Source organism: Tyto alba, unplaced genomic scaffold (genome assembly GCF_018691265.1).
Source record: "Tyto alba isolate M040663 unplaced genomic scaffold, T.alba_DEE_v4.0 Super-Scaffold_14, whole genome shotgun sequence".
NCBI lineage: Eukaryota > Metazoa > Chordata > Aves > Strigiformes > Tytonidae > Tyto > Tyto alba.
The window spans coordinates 44,855,893-44,877,929 of record NW_024881276.1 but is presented as its reverse complement, the minus strand read 5'-3'; the positions used below and the strand labels follow the sequence as shown (position 1 = coordinate 44,877,929).

Below are 22,037 nucleotides of genomic sequence, written 5' to 3'. Positions count from 1 at the left end.
ATAATTTAATGTGCTATTAAGATTCTGCAGTACTGTTCACCCTCCTTATGGAGGTTCACTGAGCCACACAACTCCTCTAGTGTTTTTCAAAACTCTCACTGACAAACGCAATTTCAAAACTGATCATATGTAAATGCTGCCATGGCAATACACAGTGATTCACAAAGAAGTGAATGCCATATACAAAAATCAGACCCTACCTCGAAAAAGTTTAAAATTATAATTAGCCTTTCATTTCCTAACATCATATGCATGCAATTCAAAACTGAACAGATGCATGTGTAGATTAATGGGAAATGAATGTCAGATGTCCACAGCCCATTACATCCTGCATATTTTACAGGCGAAGAGCTTTCTCACTAAACACAGTCAGATTTAACATAGTGTGTATAATGAAGAATGAGTATTTCATTTTACATCTGGCTACAGAAATGCCTTTGCCATTCTTTGTTCTTTGTTGACTTCAGAAGCAGTTCTTAGATATGGACTGGTTTCAATATAGAAAGTAGGAGATGACACCCTCCTCTGACACATACTTACTTCTCAACCTGATTATCTTTTAGAAAGTGCTTCAACCCAGAGTGTCACTGTGAGATTTATGCTCCTTGCTTTTCCTTTAATGGCTTATAATGTCACTATGAGGGAATCTCATCTTTTAGTCAGGACTTTTGTGGGTATAAGGAAATAATGAAATCATGATTGCAATTTACCTCAGACCTTTAATAATAATGAAAGCAGCAATAAGAATGAGAAAGCCAAACAACAGACAAAATGTTTGTAGTATTTTTAATCTTTGATGTTTAATGTGAACTACATTACAACTGGGAGCTTCTGACCTGAGATTTTTAGCAAACAGAACTGTCCACATCGCTATCTAAAAGTTCTTTCCACTGCCCTCACTCCATTCCTCAGGGCAGAAGTTGAGACAGTAGACTGAAAGCTGTCTTCAGCATACGTGAAACTAGATTAGGGTTTTTCAAAATGAGAGGTGGAGCTCCGTGAAGGAAAATTATTTCTTCCAGCCAAGAAGCGGTATAAACCACCTTTCGGGAAGCGGAGACAGAACTAGGCACTCCACCCCTCACTCATTGCATATCTTTGTTCAAAAGTGAAGGACAAACACAAAAATACATTAAAAATCTGGAATTGCAGAAATACCAGATTGTAGTGAGGGGAGCGTAAGGGACTGACTTGCTCTAGCTCGTTGGCTTGCACTGCCAGTCTGTGCGGGATAGCGTGGGACAGCACGCTGAGCTCTGCTTGACCACACAGGATCTCCTCAGGGATCGCAGCGTAGGGTATCCGTCTGGACATGGAGAGTGATACCTGGACAACATTTTACATCCTATGAGTACCTCAACGGAGCTGAGTGAGGCGAACTCATGCTACTGTTCGTTAAAAACAGAAGTCATCTTTTCCACTGTGTTTGGGGAGCACAGCAGCATTGGAAGTCACATTACTCTTTAGAACAATTTTGCCAGGCAAATATAACTATGTGGTAGAAAAGAAACCGGGTTTTAGTTTATATGTGTTTAGAGCTCATTTTAAGCGATTTAAGTAATTTTAAGTACTGCCACCTTAGAGAACAGGAGCTGCTGTGAACACCTCTGATGATGTTTTTATTAGGCTTTTCTTCCTACATTAATTGTAATTCCCAAGTGAGTTTATCTGAGCACTCTTGCTGCAGCTGTGCAAGAAAGACGAGCAGCGGTCAGAAAAAAATAAAAGACACAGGCGTTGGACACGGATGATTGAAATGGATGCGGTTTGTACGCGGGTTCAGTGTGCGACGCCTGCCAGGTGTAGGTGACAGGCGCCCGGGCACGGTTAAATCGGCAAAGCTGCCGGAGATTATGGGGTTCCCGAGCTGAGGCCAGCCGACCCGGGCCCGCTCCGGCGCAAAGGCCAGGCCGGGCCCTCAGCCCCCTCACAGCCGCCGGCAGCCGTCGGGCCGGCACCGGGGGGTGTGGCCTCGCGTGGCGGCCGGAAGGGGCGGGGCTGCTGGGGACGGTCGGTGGTTTCCACGGCGACGGCGACGGCGGGTGGCGGCCGGGCTTGGTCGACATCTCGGGGGTCCAGGTTTGTGCTGCTGCAGCAGCAGGGAGGGTGGGCAGGTGAGCACCAGCCGGTCCTGGCCTGGCCTGGCCTGGCCTGGCTTGGCCTCCTGTGGGGGATCTCGGTCCCTCTCTGGGCGGGGGGGACTCGCCTCCGTAGTCCGGGATGGCCCTGCCCGGGGCCTCGGAGCAGGAGCGCCCGCTGACAGAGGTGCTGCTGTTGCTGCTGAAGGGGGCTTCGGCGGCGGGAAGGGGAAGGGGAAGGGGAAGGGGACCCCCATCCTGGCAGCTGCGAGCAGCTGAGCCGCGATCCCGGGTGCCCAGGGGCTTTCCCGGCTGCGGCCCAGGAGGTGCTGGGCCCTGGCCCCTCGCCCCGAGCGCTCTGGGAGTCGGGGGTCCCGCAGGAAAACAAAACAAAACAAAACAAGTGTAGCTAAAGTGTTAAAAGATATTAATCTGCAAGTGCCTCCTGTGGGTGGCTTGGGCAGCGTTGGTATCTCAGCGTTTTCATTTGAGTAGTCCACGTGAATTAAATGGGCTTTTAGTGGCGCTGAGCTCGGAGGTGGCCCCCACAGGGCGTGTGTCCGGCAGAGGTTTATGGAGATTGATAACAAGTTCCTAGACCGCACGCTAGCTTAAATAATTTCAGGACATGTCTAACCTGCGCTGTATAGCACTGTAGGCTCGATGTCAGCTGGCAAACAAAGGAACCTGTGCCAGGTGTGAGTGCAGTAAGTCTTCACAGCAGAGAAAAAGAATGGGAGAAAAGGGGCAGGGCAAGAAGTCAAGGGAATGTTTTTCCCGTAGTATTCTTAAATAATGACTTTGCCAACTGTTACGAAAAACTGCTAGCAAAAATGGCTAAAATTAAAATATGGCTAGGAACTGTCAAAGGATGTGTCTTCAGGCTTTTGTGTTGAAAAGTGAAGCCCTAGAAGTATCTTTTAAGTGCTTGTTTTTTCTCCTTTTCTATTTTAAGAGTACCTGCAAGGTATTTTTTTGCAATTTATCGACTAGAATATATACGTCAGGCTCTTGATTGGAGTAGAAAGTAATGTGTTTTGGAGCAGGGTTTTGTCAGGTTAATTTGAAAATAAATAGTAAACCTTAATCTGCTTTCAGAGTTGTATGTATATTAAAAAAGAAGTGGGGCATAAGACAAAGGCAGTTAGAAGAAAAATCATGGTTTTTTTCTTTGTTGGAATTGCTATAATTAATGTTGGGCTTGTTTAATCTGGTGACAACTGCATGTAGCTGTTACACACATAGCCACTCTGTAGTTCACTACCAATCTTGAATGAAAATGCACTAGATAAAGCTTTTAAAAGGATCTGTATATAAAAAAAGAAAAAAATCATACTGTAAACAAAGGTGATGGCTTACATGACTTTGTTAAATTCAAATATTTTAAAGTTGTCTCTGCTAAAATGCAGTTAATCATCACTTTGTAGTCAGTGAAGAAATGAGACCAAATACTTGTAATTGACGTGGGTTTTTTTCTCATCCTCCTTCTGCCACGATTTTCTGGGGTAAATTAAGATTGCAATCTGAGTTGTCTGGTGCTGTGTGTTTTGTCTTTATTAAGAGGAAAAACAGCCTTCACCACTCCATGAAATTCCTCTGGCATTAATTTAAATGCTTCATTGTTGTTTGCATCACAAATATTTCAGCTGTCTGATTACTAAGAAATTCTTTGTAGTAGAATTCATTCAGGATAGGGAAGGGCTGTCCTCTTTGCAAAGAATGTTCAGCCAGGTACCACAGGGGAATGCATGGTGTATGCTCCTTTGAATACACTGCTGCCAGGCAACTTCAGCCAGTGTCTGGGCAGGAGTAGGAGTTTGGCATCTACCTGAGGTGTGAGTGAATGTTATGGTGTGTGAGAAACAAGCCCGCGTATATATATAAAAAAAAGGTTTTATTGGGGACAAAGTCAGTGGAGCAAAGAATACAGCGCTGGGCGCAGTGGTGCACGCCCTACCCCAGTAGGGGCTTCTTTTTATAGTTCCAGTCCTCCTTTTTGTACCTGCGCAGTTACTACTTGGTTTCTTCAGGGCTGTCTCTCCCTGCACTTTTCCACTGCTTCACTACTTCTTATCACAAAACAGACAGCTGCTGAGCGGGGGAGGCAACAGCAATGTTGTATGTTACCTTCGGTTTAAACATGAAATCAAAGAACAGTGCAACACAGCTAAGCCAAGCAACAAGTCCACTCGCTTTCCTTCCCCCCTGCCCCTTCCTCCTCTCTGGAATTTACAGCTGGTCTCGGTGTTCCTCTTCGGGGGGGGAGGGGGAGGTGTCTGCTGGCTTCCATTCCTCTTTACATGATACCTAACCACAGAGCACCCCCCCATCCTTTTGCTTGTCCAACTCCACACAATGCCCAACCATATGCCTAACTTGTGATCAAAAAAGGCTTGCTTAACTGTTATAATTTTAACAACACTAATCTTTAATAACAGTTTTAGCCTAACTCAGTAAAAGTAATTGTGTAATTACTTTTAGTGAAAGCAAAATTCTTCTGTTATTTATTACAGGTGTCTGGCTTCATGTCTGTTGGATCTGTTATAATCAGTTTCTATTTGTAGTGAATGAGTTCCTAATTTATACACGTTAATATCAGCAAAGCCTGTTACAATTAGAGTTTGAATTGAATTGACAGAGGGTACTTTATTTACCTTAGGGTTCAGTAAATTTTGTAGCAGATGTTGAAGAAGGAAAATACTGTTTTGTTTTATCATCTAAATTATGATGACTGACTAGACTACAGACAATTTGAAGTAAAATGTAATGGTCTTCCTTTTTTTTTTTGTTTTTTTCCTGCTTGGTGGAAGATAAGGAGGCGTTGCAGTTGTACTCTTATTTGGACTTCTCAGAACGATGGCGGTATTGCTACCCAGGGAATGAAGGACATTGCATTATATAGGCAGGGCTATAAACAGCCAATCTACTTTTGTGTCAAGGCCTCTTCGCCATAAGCAGCTTACGCTCCATTTGCTTAGTATACCAAGCAAACCTGCTGTGACAGTGTTTGTATAGTGTCTTATGCACACTGTCCTTTTAAAAGTTTAAAGATTGCTTTGCTGCATGCCCACCTACTGTGGTAGCGCTACTCTACATGTAACGGTTTTCCAAGAGCTATTTCCTTCTCTGATTTTCTGAACAACAGGTGATCCCTCTGTATTTGAGCCAGAATTATGGGATTATTTGACAAGCTAGCGGGATGGCTTGGGCTGAAGAAAAAGGAGGTTCACGTTTTGTGCCTTGGCTTGGACAACAGCGGCAAAACTACAATCATAAATAGACTTAAACCTTCAAATGTAAGTAGGCTTCTTAGGTCACGGTTGATGGTTTTACTGTGGAGTTGATGTTTCTTTAACTGGTTTTGCATGCTGTTATGCTAAATGTGACCATGGAAAAGATGTGAAGAGCTTTCTGATTTAGTACAGTGCAGCAAATATATTTTAACAGTTCCCAATTAACTAAAATTAAATGTAATCATCCACATGTGTATTATGAAAACATTTCCAAAAAACATGTGTTAATATGTCATGGTTTTTCTAAGATCACCCAATAAGGAAGGGTTTATGATGACTGAAATCTGGATCTGAAACAGTTTTCTTAAGTCACTTAAATAATTGCTATAGGATGAAAAGTGTTTCAGGCCACTAAGATTCACACAGTATTCTGAGCAAAATCTAAAGTAGGATTCCCTCGTTTCTAGGTATGTTTATGGAATAGAAACAGATTAATTTTGGTAGGTATATTCAAAGCCAGGGGCTTGTGCATCTTGGTTATACACATCTGGGAAACCATGATTTCTGCTGTTTACACTAGGACACAACTTTTATTTTTTAATTTCCATTGAACTTTTCCTGAAGAGGACCAGTGGACATTGTTTAAGAAAATAAAACATGGCAAAGAGTCTACTACTCTTCCATTCCTGGACATTATCCTTCCACTGAAAATTAAACAGATTTTATAAAGAAAGACTATAAACTGCTTAGTATCTGTTGCCAGTCATTTTGGGGAAATGCTACAATTTGTACCAGGCAAATTTATATATGTAATTTTTGAGACCTTTATTGTAATAGGGTCTTTATGTCATGCCTTAGGCAGGAAAGGATTCCTAACCAGAGTTGAATGCAGACTTGAAGATTTATCACAATAATAGGTATTAGAGAAGGTCCTAAGGGAATTACACAAATAGAATAAATAGAATTTGTTTGCTTTACTGTAAATTGTGTAATGAGAATTTACTTCTGAACATTTTCATTTAATGTGATGCTTTAGGAGAGTAGCTTTGCATACAACTTGTGTGAGTCCTATCCTTGCAAGACATGACAAACTAATGTACAACAAATGTCATTAGATCAGACTTGATGAAGTTGTTTATTTTTAGTAAGTTAAATGAACAGATGATTTGGAGCTCTGGATCAACCCAGTCTTTTTAAGAACTACTGCTGCTTTGCCCTATGAGCAATATATTAAGCATCTGGCAAATACAAGTCTTGCTCTATCTGTTTGCAGTTGTTTCTTCTAGGCCTGATAAATACATTTAAAATAATTGTTAAAAAAATAACACCTCTTCTGCTCTGCAAATATCATCCCTTGGTGAGAGGAGCTGTTGATTAAACTGTTTACTATGGTGGAATGCTATTTTTATAATGAATCTGCAGGTGAACAAGCTAAGCTTTGCTTCACTTGTATGTGAAAAGCCAACTGCTTATAGATAGTGTTTTCAAAAAGGGGCTCTAGAAAGTCTGTAAAACAATTGCATGTCACTTTCTCAGACAGCTCTGTAATCGAAGTAATGTGACCTTTCTCCCTGCTTAATACTGATGCTTCTTAAAGAAGTTATACTGTGGTACCAACTTACCTGTTAGGTTCCTTGGCTAGCTCAGCAGTAAACCTGGTTATCAGACAGATCTAGTAATGATGTTTTATGTTTTGGCCATTCCTCTGTGGTAGATGGTGATTTCTTCCAGTGATGGTGTAGTTTGAATAGAGCTATGGGTAGGCCATTGTGTAATGTCTGCTGTATAATTCCCACTGTCAAGTAGACTCCTTCAGCCTGTGGATAGAAGCTGGGAGTATGTCCAATCTAGTATCTTGATAGAAGTATACCATCTTTTATCAAAGAGGCTTGGGGTATTGTGCAGACTTATTTGGGCTGACATTATGATTTCCAAAGTGCACAAATATTGTGAACTATGACCTCAGTCATAATCTTCAAGTCATTATCTTCCGTGTTAACCTATCTCCTATTTATTTCACAGGTAATATCCACACATACGTGTACACACAGACTAATGTAAAGGGTGGAATCTCACTCTTGAAGCCAAAATGTCTTCAGTGTTCTTGTCCAATAGCATTCACAGTATTTCCTAGAAAATAAAAAGTCTTGATTTTGAATTACTGTAATTTCTGGGAACTTTTTAAATATAAATTATCAGAATTTATAGAAAGGTTTTGTATTGCACAGTTTGGGGAAAAATAGATCTGTAATGTATTCATGTTTCAAATATATTTATGTATTTACATTTTCTAACTTGACTGTAAAATTTGTACGTTCTTTTCTTCAAAGGCTCAAGCTCAGGACATCGTTCCAACAATAGGATTCAGTATAGAGAAGTTCAAGACTTCGAGGTAGTAGTTTCTTTTTATTTTCTCCATTTAGCAGAAGTAACTAGCATACAATAGTTGGACTTAATTACCTCTTTCAGTGGGATGTAACTGAGTATAATGTGTGGTGGCATAATGGCATCACACGCAGTTTGCTGAATGTTGTAGTACCCAGGAGTCCTAGCCATGATTCAGGACTGACAGTTTTAGAATATATTGTATGTTTTGTGTTGCTATAAATCTATGTATGTGGGTTTTTTTTTAAAAAAAAAATGTTTTTGCAATAATGTGTATAAGCATCTGATTTCTGTCTGTTAAGAATTTCAAATTGGTCACTGTTACAGACTTGAGAGACAGTTGCTTATTATATTCCATTAAGCACTCTCACTGGAGTGACTCTGAAGAGATTGCAGTATAATCTCATTAAATGAAAAATGGTGGCTACAGTGTTAGCAGTGTAAAGATGTCAGGGGCAAAGGTCAGGAAAAAGGAAGAAATCATTAGTTGAATAAAGGCTAAGATTTAGAAAAGGAATGTTGTGAGGCAAAGATACTTCAAGGAGGTAACATTAGATATTATTTTATTATTCTATAGCCTTCACAGTGTATTTTTAATGGGTGCAGTTAGTCTTCATATCAAGCAGCATGTCCCACTGGATGAGAGATCTGCAAGAAAATTGTTAATTCCTTGAGCTGATGTGTGGAACTGATAGGTTTCCTATTTTTATAGGAGGCTCAACAACTGTACTCTGTCTCACTAAAGCACACGAGACAGATTTGGGATTTGGGTGTGTGAGAATGTAAATAGATTTACATTGCTTTCCTTTATTCTGATCCTGTAGTAAGAGAGATGTCCTGCAAGTACATCATGTGGAATGATTAAAAAACCAAACCAACCCACCTCAAAACCTCATTATTCTAATATTACATTCAAAACATTGTTTGGGGGTCACTAATAACTTTATACATGGCAGAACAGCTAGTTTAGAATCAGATGATGTCTGTATATAGAGAGTAAAGGATGTCTGGAGAGGTTCCTTTTCAAAACCTCCTCATTTTGCTGTGGCCTCCACTCTGGGACTACCCAAAACAGGAAAGCGTAGTACTGAAGTCGATGTTGCCTCTGTAGACATTTCAGGAGTGGGTCAGAATTTTTGGTAATATTCTATAAGCTGACTTGCTGTATTTAGTGTTTGGGTGAAATCTTAAAGTTGTGAAGACTACCCTTTGTAGCTTGGTCACCTGTTACTACCAGAATGTGATTTTTTTTTTTTTTTTTCTGAAGGTGGAATTATATTTTATTTTTTTACAGCCTTTTATTTTGCATACAGAAGCCTTTGGATGTTATTGGTGCCTGTCTAGGGACAGAATGAGACAGGCTGTGGATTTTAAGTCATGGCTCATCTGAATTTCATTTACTCAACATTATGAACAATATTCGATACTAACATGATAGAAAGAGAGGCTGAATGGGAACTTATTTTGTATTTGATGTAACCTTTTCTAGTTGGTTTAATTCCTTTATTCAGAGAATAAATAAACACATTTTCCATTGTGAAATATTCCTATAATAAGACTGCAAAACTGAGTAGGGTAGTTTGAAGGCAGATACGAGTAATCAGAGTTCCTTTGGGAATCATTCTCAGTTGATTAGGATTCAAGTTGATCTGGCTTTTTTCTGTTAGGGTAGCAAAGAAAATAGTTTGGGTTTGGGTTTTGCTCTTTGTTTCAGTGCCTCATACACTTCTTTTCTTTGCAGTTTGTCTTTCACAGTGTTTGATATGTCAGGTCAAGGGAGATACAGAAACCTCTGGGAACATTACTACAAGTAAGCCTGTCATTTATTTGAAAGCATTACTGTTCATATTGACTGTCCTGTACGTTATGTAAACAGAAGTATGATAATACCTAGTGGTTAGAAATGATTCAGGGAAGACTTACACCTGGTGTTTGACAGGTCATTCTGGATAAATACAACTTTTCTTTCTGATCTAAAATCTTTATATGCTGTTAATCAGCATGCTTTTAGGAATATCTTGTTGACTCAAAGATTAGGGGAGCGTACTAGGGATGGGTTTTAGATGTTGAAACCTGAAAACCAATCCTGTAAGAAAGCACAAAGACAAGTTAGGTTTCTTATTTTCCTGTTCTTCTGTAGGTAAGTAACTTAAGACCCAAAAGATACTGGCTGATGGCTGAGATTTTTTAGAGGTGAGGGAATTTAACCTCAGAGAATGAGGCATATGTAACTCAGACCTTGACCAAGTACTCTTAGACGTTATTTATCAAGCAGGATATTCAGTGTTATGGCATTGCCTTATTGGTAATAGACACCATTTTCTGTTTTTCTAGCTTCTAATGAAACTTGAATCTTCATTTATGTTGTCTTATTGTTATTCTGTAATACCTGATGATGATCTAAATAAGGTGAACAGTAGTAAACCACACAGAAATAGCTTGGAGAAATAGAATGGAGAAATTCTGAAGTTTATAATACTGATTAAATATTAATTTCTAATGTGATAGATCTTAAAGTATCCTTTAATTGAGGATTAACACCTCATCTCCTTTTTGTGCAAAATATGTTGTAGCAATCTGAAAACCTGTTGCGCAGGTCGGAGATCTTCATTGTTCAGGAGCGTCAGATTTATGTCTCCCAGATTTTTTGGATTTCAGTAACTGATGCCCTTAGGCTGCTCTCAATGCTAGCAGAGTGCTTCATAAGCAAATAATTTTTATGACTTCTGTATTTAATGCAGTAACTTATCCCTTGTGTGGCATAAACTGATTTTTTTCACTGTAACAGTAAGGGAGTTTATTAGGTAATGCTGACAGTGAAATGTGCACATCTATCCACCTCTGTTCTTGATCCAGTGCAGTAGTCACATATTTAAGATTAACTTTGAAGAAGAATGTAAAAATAATAATGTGCTGTTCAGTTTATAAAGTTTAGCAAGATTTAATTTTGTAAAAATTGCAAAATGGCAATCAAATTTGATCAAGTGTGTCTAAGTAGTTGCTTTGGAGTACTTGAAGCTTGCCCTTCTCTTTAGCTTGAAACTTATTCTAGAATGTCCTCAAAGTACACTTGTCTTAAATATATGTAAGCTCACATCGTGTCCCCATTACTGTTACTTGTTTGTGAAGTTACTTTTTGGTAGTAAATACCTGCTAGGACTCTGACCCCTCTAAAAAAATATTGTATGCTCATAAAAAATACTTAGGCATTTTCAGCTAATATGTGAAAGCTTTATTTGCTGTTAAAGCTCTTCTGTACTCCAGAAGAGAATGGACCTTCTCATTCAATCTTAGACAAGCCAAGTTATTTCTGTTTTTCAGTAGACCTAGGAGTGTTTCTTACCAAAATATGAAGGTAGATGGTGCTGGGGGGTGAAGAATGTATCCCTCGTAGTCTCTCTGAGAAATGTAAAACGAAGGAGAAGCGAATATTACATGAAAATATAATTGAAAAATACTTTTTGTGGTGTTTATAATTGTTCATCTGAATTGGTCAGATTTTATTTTGTTTTCAAATAAGTTTCAATAAATGGAATATCAAGTCATAAAATATCAATAATAGCCTGAAATAGGGAGTTGAATAGTTTTATCTATGTTATGACTATGGAGATATTGCCAGCAAAATGTCTTAATGATTTGAAACAGTTGAAAGTTTTTACTTGTTACTCAAAACAAAAGAAAGATCTTGTTTATGCAGATTCTGGTAAAAGTTACATTAATCTGCATATGCCTACTTGTTGAACAGCTGTGGAGATAGGTCAATTACCTTTTTAGAAAAAACTTTCTCTAAATAAACTTCTTCTAGTGTAAGAGATAAACAATTTCTACAGAAACCTGTCTGGAGAGTTTCTTTGTCTAACCACACTGTCAGAATAGCAGTTGGTTACTTTTTCAGCCTTAGTAGTGAAATCAGATTTTTCTGAAGGGTCTGTGTAGTCTGAATTTTGTATGAGTTGCGCAGCTAAGAATCTCGTGTCTCAAAAAATTACACAGGTTACCAAAAGACTGAATTTCAGAAATAAGACTAGATTCAAATGTTAATGGCAAATAATACCAAGAAAAATTAGCGGGGGAAAAACATCAGGTTTGTTTTGCACTTCTTTGCTGTTTCTTCTGAAGCCTTTTCTTAATCCCAGTTTAAGACAACCTATAATTTGCCTCTTTGCTCTTTTTATGTCATGCAGAGAAGGCCAAGCCATTATTTTTGTCATTGATAGCAGTGACAAATTAAGAATGGTTGTGGCCAAAGAAGAACTTGACACCCTTCTGAATCATCCAGGTGAGGAGGCTTTTTTCCCCTTCTGTCTCCGTATTTGTTATGTTGTCTTAAGAAAAGCCTTTATCTGACACATTCTGCATTCTGAGTACTTTACAAATATTTTAGCCATTCAAAATGAGAACAGTAATAGTCTTCAATAATTTTGGGGGTTTTTTGAATACCTATTCATATTTACAAACCAATCATACTTCAGTTAGCTACACTGAATTGGATTGGTCTCTTATTAATCAATACGGATCCAAAGTTGCACTGTTTTGAGAAAGAGCAGACTTTGACCCTTTGGAAGCTGGAAAGCTTGCATGTGCTGATGAACACATACAAAAAAAGTGTCTCCCTGTCTGGATTTTTCCATTTCCTTTAGTATAACTTTAAATATCTCCTTTTTATCTTCATTGTCCCTCTTTTTTTTTTTTTTTTTTTTTTTTTTCTCCATATTATGCTTTAGCCAGGAACAAGGAGGGATAATTACATCAGTCAGTTTCAATTGCCTATAAAAGGATACATGGATTGGAATATAGTATGAGAGGATTCAAGATTGGGGGTTTGGTTTTAGGGTTTTGGTTTGTTTTTTTAATACGAGGCTATACTTTTTAAATTAAGTTCTGGACTCAGTCAATTTTTCACTTCTTTGCCCTTCTGTATAGCCAACATTGCTGAATGCTTTTGTAAGCAATACGCAATTTTGACTTTCAGCACTTCAGGTAGTTACTCTGACTAACCAGATTATAAAACTACATGCAGGAAATTTAAAAGTGAAATAGTTCTGTAATTCCATATTTATTAAACTGGTAGAGCCTTAACTTGTGGGATTGTCATGCTGAAAGTAAGAAAGGAGAGGCTGACTTGGATTTCTAACCAAGAAAATTAGTATGTGATCGGGACAATTATGTTACTATGATTTTATTTGCCATGAAGACTGCATATAATACATTAGTACATCAACAAAGATGCTGTAGTCGAGTGTGTCTGAGCAGACCGGGCCCTCTTAATTTCATGTTCAGGCGTACGGGCCGCTCCAAATACAGATGCTGAAAAGACAGTCTTGCAAAGGTCAAAGGGGAGAGTGAGGTGAACCAAAGGGTGCAGGTGGATTACATAGAAGCTGGGGAACTTTGTACCAAAGCAGATATTAACCACAGTGGTAAAAGGTGATTCTGTTGGTAAAACTGAAACCACATGGGACCAAGGGTGGGAAGTAAAGACTGCTGTAATAAGTTAGTGGTTTATTAGAAGGCAAAGAGTGAAAATGTTAATACTGAGGAGATGCAAACTAAGGTAGGGCTTTTCATCTGGGCATAATAGGTTATTAATGCTGATCTAGCAGGTCAGTGCTGGTCAGTTGTTGATGTGTGTGTGTCTTCTAGTTCTGAAAGACCATGACTATGGCCACCTAGTACATTCCCTGGAACTAGGAAAGGGCAGTTGTGTATTTCTGCCTTGAAGCAGCTCAGCTAAATTGCAGCAACAGTGTTCCTGTTTTATCATTTCAGACTTTGATAGGTCACATATAAGAGAACCAAAGAGAGTAAAAAGTTCTTCTGTTTGATAAAAGTAGCTGTTAACTGAATCAATATGTAACTGTTTTACTATATCAATATATACTGTTCTGCTTTTCTTCCTGCATACCCTGATTTTTCCCCTCTGTGAACCTCTTAGAGTGGTTTAAATTTACATCTTTACTTAAGGTTTAAGTGGGTGCACAGTAACAACCTTGAATCAATTTCTGTTTCTGAAAGTCTTAGCAATTCTTCAGTAAAACAGCTCCCTCTCTTTTTGCCAGACTTTGCCTGAGATGGTCAGGTGAAAGGAAATGTGTACTGGGGTTGGACGTACTAGCTGGGACTGTTTTGTGAATCAGAACTATAAATTATTTTTACTTGCAGAAGTGGACAACGCACACTACAAGTAATGGCTTGTTTAATGATCACTGTTAGTGGATTATTTTTTTAATCAAACTTAATTCTTCAGCATTTTGCAAGATGGTAGTCTGCAGATTATTTATTTTAGGTACTGACTCTTGGGTCACTTGACCTCCAGCACATGCTTCTAGACTAAACTGAAATTCCTGTAAATTTGAAATTCTTTGCATAAAATTATACATCACACATATCTAGTGTCTGGAATTTTTTTTTTTTATTGTGTTAACTCATAACTACTTGCAACTAGAAAATGTCAGCTTTCCATTAATAACTGTAGGAAGTGTTGGGGGCGGAATACTGCATAGTAGGAAACAATGTCATAAGGTAGGAAATAATGTAAATTTCTGTGATCACCACTTTATTTAGCAAAAATCTTTAAGTGTACATTTATAAGTTTATTTGGGTGGGTTGTGACCCATTTTAATTGCTTTAAAAAAACACTGAAAATTCCTTGATTAACTTGGCTGTTTGCATATATAATGTCAACTAATTTCTGTGGTTTTAATTTATCTGAAACCTGCAACTTGTGGGTACCAGGGTTCATTTAATTATAGTATAGATTAATGTAGACATTTCAATCAAGAGACACAAAAGCTGTTTTAACTATAGAATCAAAACAGATTTAATTACACTGTGCTTGTATTTTGAGGCCTTTGATTTGTGTTAGAGGATATCAGAGGAAAAATAGCTCCAGATCGGGTAGATAGTTGTGAAAATTGACAGCATTTTGGTCAGCGCTCATGATCTCAGAGTATGGGTAAACAATGTTATCTCCACTGATTTTGTGGAAAGGTTCATTAGGGGTTTTGAAAAGAACATAATTAGGAAGGTTCAAACCACTTCAGCATTGACAGTTTATTGGGTTTTTTGGGTTTCTGTTTGAAGTTTTTAAAATAAATTCTTAGGTTTTTTCCTATGTGGAATAACTTTCTACTATCTGAGAAAGAGCCTATATAGCAATTTTTGCCACAGGGGGGGTTTTTAAGTTCTTTTCCCATCAAGAACTGATTGATAGACTCACATCTAGACTTTGTCTAATCCTGTAATTCATCCTTTGTTTAAATAATGTGAAAAATTCTTACAGTTAGTCTTGGTGCTGGTAATTTTTTGGCAGTTTTAACATCTGTCAGGTTGAAGAGAGTATACTTTGTTGCCTTCCGGTGACTCTCTCCTGTTTTGTGGTAATGGGCAAGGCTTATGCTTTTGAGTCTGTAAGTGTGCCAAAAATTGGCAGTGTGTTTGCTTTGGTCTGTAATTCACACTGCTAGCTGGGAAGAGCTTCTGGAAAATAAGTTCTCCTTCAAGTGAAGGGAGGGTAAGGGATGTCCAGACACGGGCATCTTTTCCCTATTTTATGAAGGTATGGATGCCCTTGTGCAACTGTTGTTGTGAGGTTACAAATAAACACAAGTCATTTTTCTGTCCATTTTATGTATCCAGTCCTAAGTGGAGATGTGTAGTATTTGTAGACAGTTGTTTGATTTCCTGTTCCTCAGCTTCACCAGCAATTTATACCTACATCTTTAAATGTATGTATAAGGTAGGGAGAGAGGGGGTGGAAGATCCAAAAGCCTGCTAAAAAGTTTGTGAGCGTTCTTGAAGTGTGCATCATAGGCCATGTAACCCAACAGTGTGCGTCTTGGTAGGATACAACCTTCAGAACATTGCATTTACAGGTGAGCAAAATATCTTCCGGTACTGTTTGTAGCTTATTACATGTAGAAATTAGTAAGTGTTGCATAATGCCATGATACTTCTATTTCTGCTCGTGCCTAGATATTAAGCACCGTCGACTGCCTATTCTCTTCTTTGCTAACAAGATGGACCTCAGGGATGCAGTATCATCTGTGAAAGTATCTCAGTTACTGTCATTAGAAAACATCAAAGACAAGCCCTGGCATATCTGGTAAATTTCCCTTTTTCTACTCTTTTTATTGGTATTACTTTGTACATTCATATTTTAGCTCTGTCATGCCACTCCGTATTATATAACATAAATTAAATCAAACAGATAAAATGCTGTGCTGCCACATGTGGAAACAGTAGTAATATTACAATACTTGCTATGAAACTTATTTCAAATGCACAATGGATTCATGTAGAATGTGTCTTGAAAATTTTCATAATAGAACTGCTACCCAAATAACAAAACAGAAGATTTCTAGTGCAATCAGAAAGCAGCGTTCTTATCAGAAGAATAGCTGCTATTAGTTTTTGCCAGGAAATTGAGTAGAATTGTTACCAGAGTGCTGCTGCTAGTTTGTATTGCAGGTTTCAGAATATCAACAATAAAACCTTTAAAGTTGTTTTCTTCCCACTCTACAGATGCTTTAGTAAAATTCTGTTCAAAGGCCATTTAGGAAGCTGTTCTCACGTGAATTCAGAGGGACACGGTACTCTCTGTACCATGTAATGTTTGAGGGGATTTTTACTTATAGGAACCAGTGTGGTTTTTTTGTTTTTTGTTTTTTTCTGAAGAATGTAAGCTTTCATATAAATAGAAAGATTTTGTGCCAGTGTTCACAAAGAAAAAAACTCTCCTTTTATCAGAAGTGTTTTACAGAAGTTAGATTGTTGTCTTATTAAGGTCCTCAGATACTATAAGTAAAAGTTAAATTCGCAGCTAAATGCTGATGGAAACTACAACTTTCATTTTAAGCCCCTTAATATTAAACTTAATTATCTGGGTGTTGCTTTGGAGTCACTGCATTTTGTCTCAGAAATTACATTGATGAACTCCCAAGCTCCTTGGAAGGTAATTTTATAGCAAACCACAGTAACAGTCCAGATTGACTGCTGTGCTACTTTTCTTAAGCTGAAGAATGAGGGGCCTTTAAGCAGTTATACCCCTGTGATTCAAAAGCTAGATTTACACTGTTCTCAGTGTAGCTTAATATTAATATATAGTAATAACATACATTCCTAGGGTTGCTGTTACAATGAAGTGTGTATGCACTATACTTTCTTCCTCCAGTACTCCAGCATTCTTGCTGTGTATAAGAACTGTGTGAGAGGACAGTTGGACTCCATGATCTTAAAGGTCTTTTCCAACCTAAATGATTCTATGATTCCTTGCTGTTGTTACAGGTAGTAAACATCTTTTATGGCATAGTCTGAGGAGGGAGTTATCAAAGTGGAGGTGCCACAGGACAATGTGGCTGCTCGGTGTGGGAGCTCTTCCAGAACCCCTCATGTTCTAGGAACAATTCCTCTGCCCTGAACCTGGATTTTAAATAAATCACATCTTGAAATGGGAAGGTACTCTAGAATGTATTATTTGAGAAGCAGCCTTCCTCATGTGAAGAAAATTTAAGTTAACGGTACTTGATGCTACTTTGCAATTCTGTAAGTAACAAGTATAGTGATGATTCCACTAAAACTGGTATTTTTGCAATGTTTTCACAAATTGATTTGTTTCTTTCAGCGCCAGTGATGCTCTTAAAGGAGAGGGATTACAAGAAGGTGTGGATTGGCTCCAAGGTACATCATATATAATTCTCTTGCTCTGTTTTCAGCTTGTTAAACTTTTTCATTTTGCAGGGTTTTTTCTTTATTACTTCCTTTTCTTTTATTTCTGTGCACTTCTGCTTTCAGATCAAATTACACAGTGAGTACTGATGCTCTCTCTCATATTTGCCTTTCATTTACTGCCTTCATGTACACAAAAGATATGTCAGTTTCTCTGACAGAAGTGTGTACTATGAAGTACTAATGCATACTCTTGCAAACAGTGTAACAGTTTCTTGTAAACAATCACACCAGCTCCTGCACTTCAATTTGTTATTGTGGTAGTTCAGTTTGTTCTTTAATTTATTCCCCTTGTGCTGTTCCAGTTTTACATAACTTGATGTTATGTATCAGGAAATGGTGAATAAGCAGGCTAGAAAAATAAGCAAAGTACACTAGTTTTGCTTATTCAACTTCAGTTCTTCAGACCCAAAATAAAAAGAGTTTATATTGTAAGGATCATAGACTATGCAGACATTCATAACTACATAGAAAATATCAGATCTACCTTACATGATGTATTACGTCCACGTTTTTCATTACAAACTTGGTACGGATGCTGTGTATCCTTCTGTTGTACGTTGGTAAGAATCTTGTCTCTTTTGTCCTCCCACGTACTGCTAAATGTATAGAATAGAGAAGTGTGCTATTGTTTTGGTAGACTCATCCCAGTCGTGGCTCCCAGATTGACCTTGCTGACACTGGGTGTAGTAGGTAGCGCAGAATAACCTGAGCCCGCAGGACGGTTTCCGCGTCGCGGCGTGCTCTGTGCCGTGGCAGCCGGCAGATGTCAGCGGTGCTCCAGGCCCACGGCCACGGCACCCCTGCCTTCGCCGTGCAGCCAGGTAACACCCAGCACTGCTCCCCGTTCGACATATCTCCACTTACCCATGGATGCCAGGCTGTCCTTTCTCATTAGAATGCTTATTGATAATTAGAAAGAGATGTTTTGTTTTACTGTGTTATTACACAATGCAAAAACATTTGGTCGTGTTTTCAGGGGAAGGGATGCTAGCCAAAAATAGTCTTTGCAAAGAGATTTACTGCCCTACAGAAGAGCAGTGATGCATCCTCCACCATCTAAGAGAGTTCTGTGGTGGGAAACCAGCATCTTACAACTGACTTGCCTTCACTGCTGTAACCTATTATCATAGAGGCAGATTCCAAATCATGTACTTTTTCCTAATTTCAGGCGTATTTTGTAATATTTTCCTGTGATTTTCAAGGTCTCTGCTTATTGTTGAGGAGCCTTATGAGTTTCAGATTTTGAGTTGATGGTTTTGTATGTAGCTGCAAGCTACATAAAAGGATCTCCAATGCTTGTCTAAATATTTTCTGACAAAATACTTAAGTTGTATATGTAGATTTTTAAGAACAGTAAACAGGTGCTTCTGCTGTCACTTTATTAGCTCTTCATAGCTACTTGCTTCTCATGGATTGTTAAACTGATTAATTTTCTGAGCTGATACTCTTCACATATGGGCTTCATCTAAAAATGTCCTTTAACTCCCTGGCTCAGTGTCCCCAAAAGGTTGAGAGGGGTTGGGTTTAAACCGTATTGTTGCCTAAGCACTTGCAGTTTGGCAGTTACACTTTTAACAGATTAAGACTTTGATATTTCACGAATACATTTTTACTACAAATCTCCTTGTTCGTAGAGTACTAGATGGAAATATTTGGAACAACTCTTAAGTTACAGTGGTCTCCAAATCACAGCCCATGGGTGCCATAAAATTCAGTGGAGGAAATGACACCTGGTTAATGAATGCCCAGTTCTCCTTGTCAGCAGACATGCTTCCCTTGGTTACCTTTTGCAGATCCAACCAGGTAGTTCACAGATTTGGGGCAGCAGGGGCAGAAGACTTTGCCTTTTTTTCCTCTAGCAAAAGCTGAGTTTGCATATTACCCTATTTTGTAATGGGATCACTGCTGCAACAATACATCATCAGTAGCGTAAAACTAACCTGCCTCACAGCAGTCTAGACCCAGCTCATGTTCCCTGTTAGTGGGGGAAATTATGCTGACTTCCACGTTTTTGTAATGGGGATGCAGTACATTTATGCTAAGTAAGGAAATGTTTGAAGTGAATTGAGAAGTAGCAATCAGGCAGCAGCATGGAGAAGTGTGGCTACTGAGAACAAAGAAGCTTTCGTGCCAGTTATTCAAAACCAAACTTTAAATCCTTTGCTGTTGAGGAATTAGTTCATGTTCAGTTATATGAAAGCTGAAATGTGTACAAGGAATTGAAATGCATACTTGATGAAGTAAACTTCCAGGCCTTATTCTCACCAAAGTTACCTTATAAACCTGAAAAAAGATAAAAATTGAATTATTTAGAAGAATCTTCCTGTTCAATTAGCAACATTTGGGGCAACCAACTTGGCTGCGCAGGAGTTTCAGAAGTGGATGAGAGCAAGTTGAAAACAACTGGGACTGCATTGTCCCCCATTCTTGTAACTGCACCAAAATATCTATTGGTGGTATTTTATAACCTGGACAACACTGAGTTATGTTTTCAAAAAGCAAAATATAGCAAGAATTCATCTTGTGTTAAGACTAGCTCTTTCTTTTTATTGACAGATCAGATCCAAGCAATGAAGACATGAGAGAGAAATGAAAGATGAATAGCGTTCTTTTACAGACTTTGTCAGTAGGTGTACAAGTTCCTTGGAAAGGAAGAATGATTTAAAGAAAATGAACAGTTCAGCTAAAATACACTGTGGTGACTTGTTTGCTTTTAGTATCTCTTCCTGGAAAACTGAATGTAGACAACATAGCACTTCAGGTGTACACATTGATGAATTAAATTGAATCTTGGGACTGGAGAGCATATTTTTTAAAAAGATTTGTGTTAACAATAAACATTTGCATTCATTTGAGTTTTAGGTGATAATTAGCCATCAGGAAATGCCCCTCTGTTTTTTAGGGGGGGGCACCTTTTGACCAAATGGAAATATTTATTTTCCTGAGAAAGAATAATCATCACTTCCTGAAATACAGCTGCATGAGATAGCAACAGACTTTAGGTGCCCATTTTTAGGTATTTCTGCAATTTTTTTATTACAAAGTTTGATGTTGGGTTTTTAGTAACCACCTACAATAGGCTTCTAGAGGAATATTTTGATTTAAGATACCAGGATTCAAATATTCAGTGTATTTGGTATTGATGGTTGCAGATGTTTTTAAGGAACTTCTTTTAATGAAATGCTATAAATTGTTTTTGTGATATGCCATGGTTATATTTGCATTCCCATCAATAAAACTTCAAATATACAATATGCCATGGTTTGTTTTGTTTAATGTAAATATGTTCATTGATGGTCTTTACATCTTAGAGATTTTTGGGTTTCTGTTAGTTTTATTTGGAATTTGTTTATCTGTTTTCCAATGGAAATAGCACTGTATACTGTAATAGTCTCTCTTGACGAGCTTTTTTTTTAATTGCATATATTTGTTACACTTTCTAATAAACTGGACTGCTCTTCCAGATATTTAAGGACCATATGGTTGAAAGTTATATTTTGGAAACATAGTTAAAGGACAGTGCACTAGTTTCCTGGGTGCTCAATATGAAATGTGTCTTTTACTTCTGTTGTGTAGAAAAACTGTTTTAAGAATAATTTTTAATAAACTTTCTGACTTCAAAGATGTACCACAGATAACAAATTAAGGCAATGCTAAGAACTTTATTTTTGTCATGCTACCTCTTTCCCTTTACTCCCGCCTCCCTTCTCCAAGAAACAAGCAGACGGGCACTGGGAGTGCTGAAGACTGTATTTAACTGAGTGATTAGCTGATTTCTGTGGGAGATGTAATATGCAGGTCTTGCAAAAGCTTCTCCTATTTCTCCCCCCTCCCCCCCCTTTTATTAGCATATAAACCACACAAAGGTTCTGTAAGCATGCCTTCTATGGCTCACTTAATAGAGGAATATTAGGAGCAAAGGGACCTGCTTGAAATGGTAGAACAGTTTCAGGTACTTTCAGTTATTATTAAACAGTTAATTTTAATTCCCCTACTTTACTAGAGGGAACTAAGTCTTACTGTAAAAAAAAAAAAAAAAAAAAATCTTTCTTACAGGATGTTGTAATTCTGACAGTTCAGTCTGTCATGAAAGTATTTATCTTTCCTGTCTCTTTCTGATACCTTTGGCCTTCTGTCAATTCTGAATCTAAATATACAAAACCAAATATAAAGAAAGAAAAATCATATGTAGTTGAGATATATTTCTAACTGAATTGTGGCCGAGATAATTTTCTGGTTTACTTTGCACTGAATAATACAGTAACAAAAATAATACTTGTTGGAAACATCTTTTGCTGAGTAAAAGTATTTTGTAATTATTTTGGTTCACTTGTATGGCTTATTTAAATTAAAAATTTAATTTCAAGTTGGCATTAATTTTTTTTTCCTACCATTGTACATTTCAGTTCTTACATAAATTCTATCTGCATTTCTGACTTTCTTGAATAATTTGGCTTTCTGATTATTTTTGTTTGGTCTTACACCCCTTACAATGTTATGTGCCATTGCTTCTGTGCACTAAGCACATTGCCCTTCTATGTATTTATGAATTTCCTTAAAATATGCCCATTAATGCTTGAAACTATAGCATTTTCAGCTGACGTGTGAGGCA

The 22,037-nt window shown here is 38.0% G+C and overlaps 1 protein-coding gene across 5 annotated transcripts; it reads left to right on the top strand.

The window, feature by feature from the left end:
* The first annotated feature begins 1,990 nt into the window (after positions 1-1,990).
* ARL6 (ADP ribosylation factor like GTPase 6) lies at positions 1,991-20,903 on the top strand. 5 transcript variants are annotated; one of them, XM_042788958.1, is made up of 9 exons: positions 1,991-2,079; positions 5,224-5,374; positions 7,642-7,706; positions 9,438-9,506; positions 11,881-11,975; positions 15,671-15,800; positions 17,319-17,374; positions 17,489-17,501; positions 19,982-20,903. In XM_042788958.1, the coding sequence occupies exons 2-9, from the start codon at positions 5,252-5,254 to the stop codon at positions 20,016-20,018; spliced, it is 588 nt and encodes a 195-aa protein (XP_042644892.1). In that variant the 5' UTR covers positions 1,991-2,079; positions 5,224-5,251; the 3' UTR covers positions 20,019-20,903. The 5 variants fall into 5 exon arrangements, with proteins under 5 accessions (XP_042644892.1, XP_042644893.1, XP_042644891.1 ...); XM_042788959.1 differs by having other exon boundaries at positions 2,001-2,114; positions 7,642-7,703; XM_042788957.1 differs by having other exon boundaries at positions 2,001-2,114.
* The last annotated feature ends 1,134 nt before the right edge of the window (positions 20,904-22,037 follow it).

What these genes read in the sequence shown, in the direction of transcription:
- ARL6 (XM_042788958.1), top strand. Translation starts at nt 5,252, where the DNA reads ATGGGATTATTTGACAAGCTAGCGGGATGGCTTGGGCTGAAGAAAAAG. An exon ending in AAGTTCAAGACTTCGAGGTA is followed by an intron (nt 7,707 to 9,437) that starts GTAGTTTCTTTT and finishes TTTTCTTTGCAG; the next exon opens with TTTGTCTTTCACAGTGTTTG. An exon ending in CACCCTTCTGAATCATCCAG is followed by an intron (nt 11,976 to 15,670) that starts GTGAGGAGGCTT and finishes GCTCGTGCCTAG; the next exon opens with ATATTAAGCACCGTCGACTG.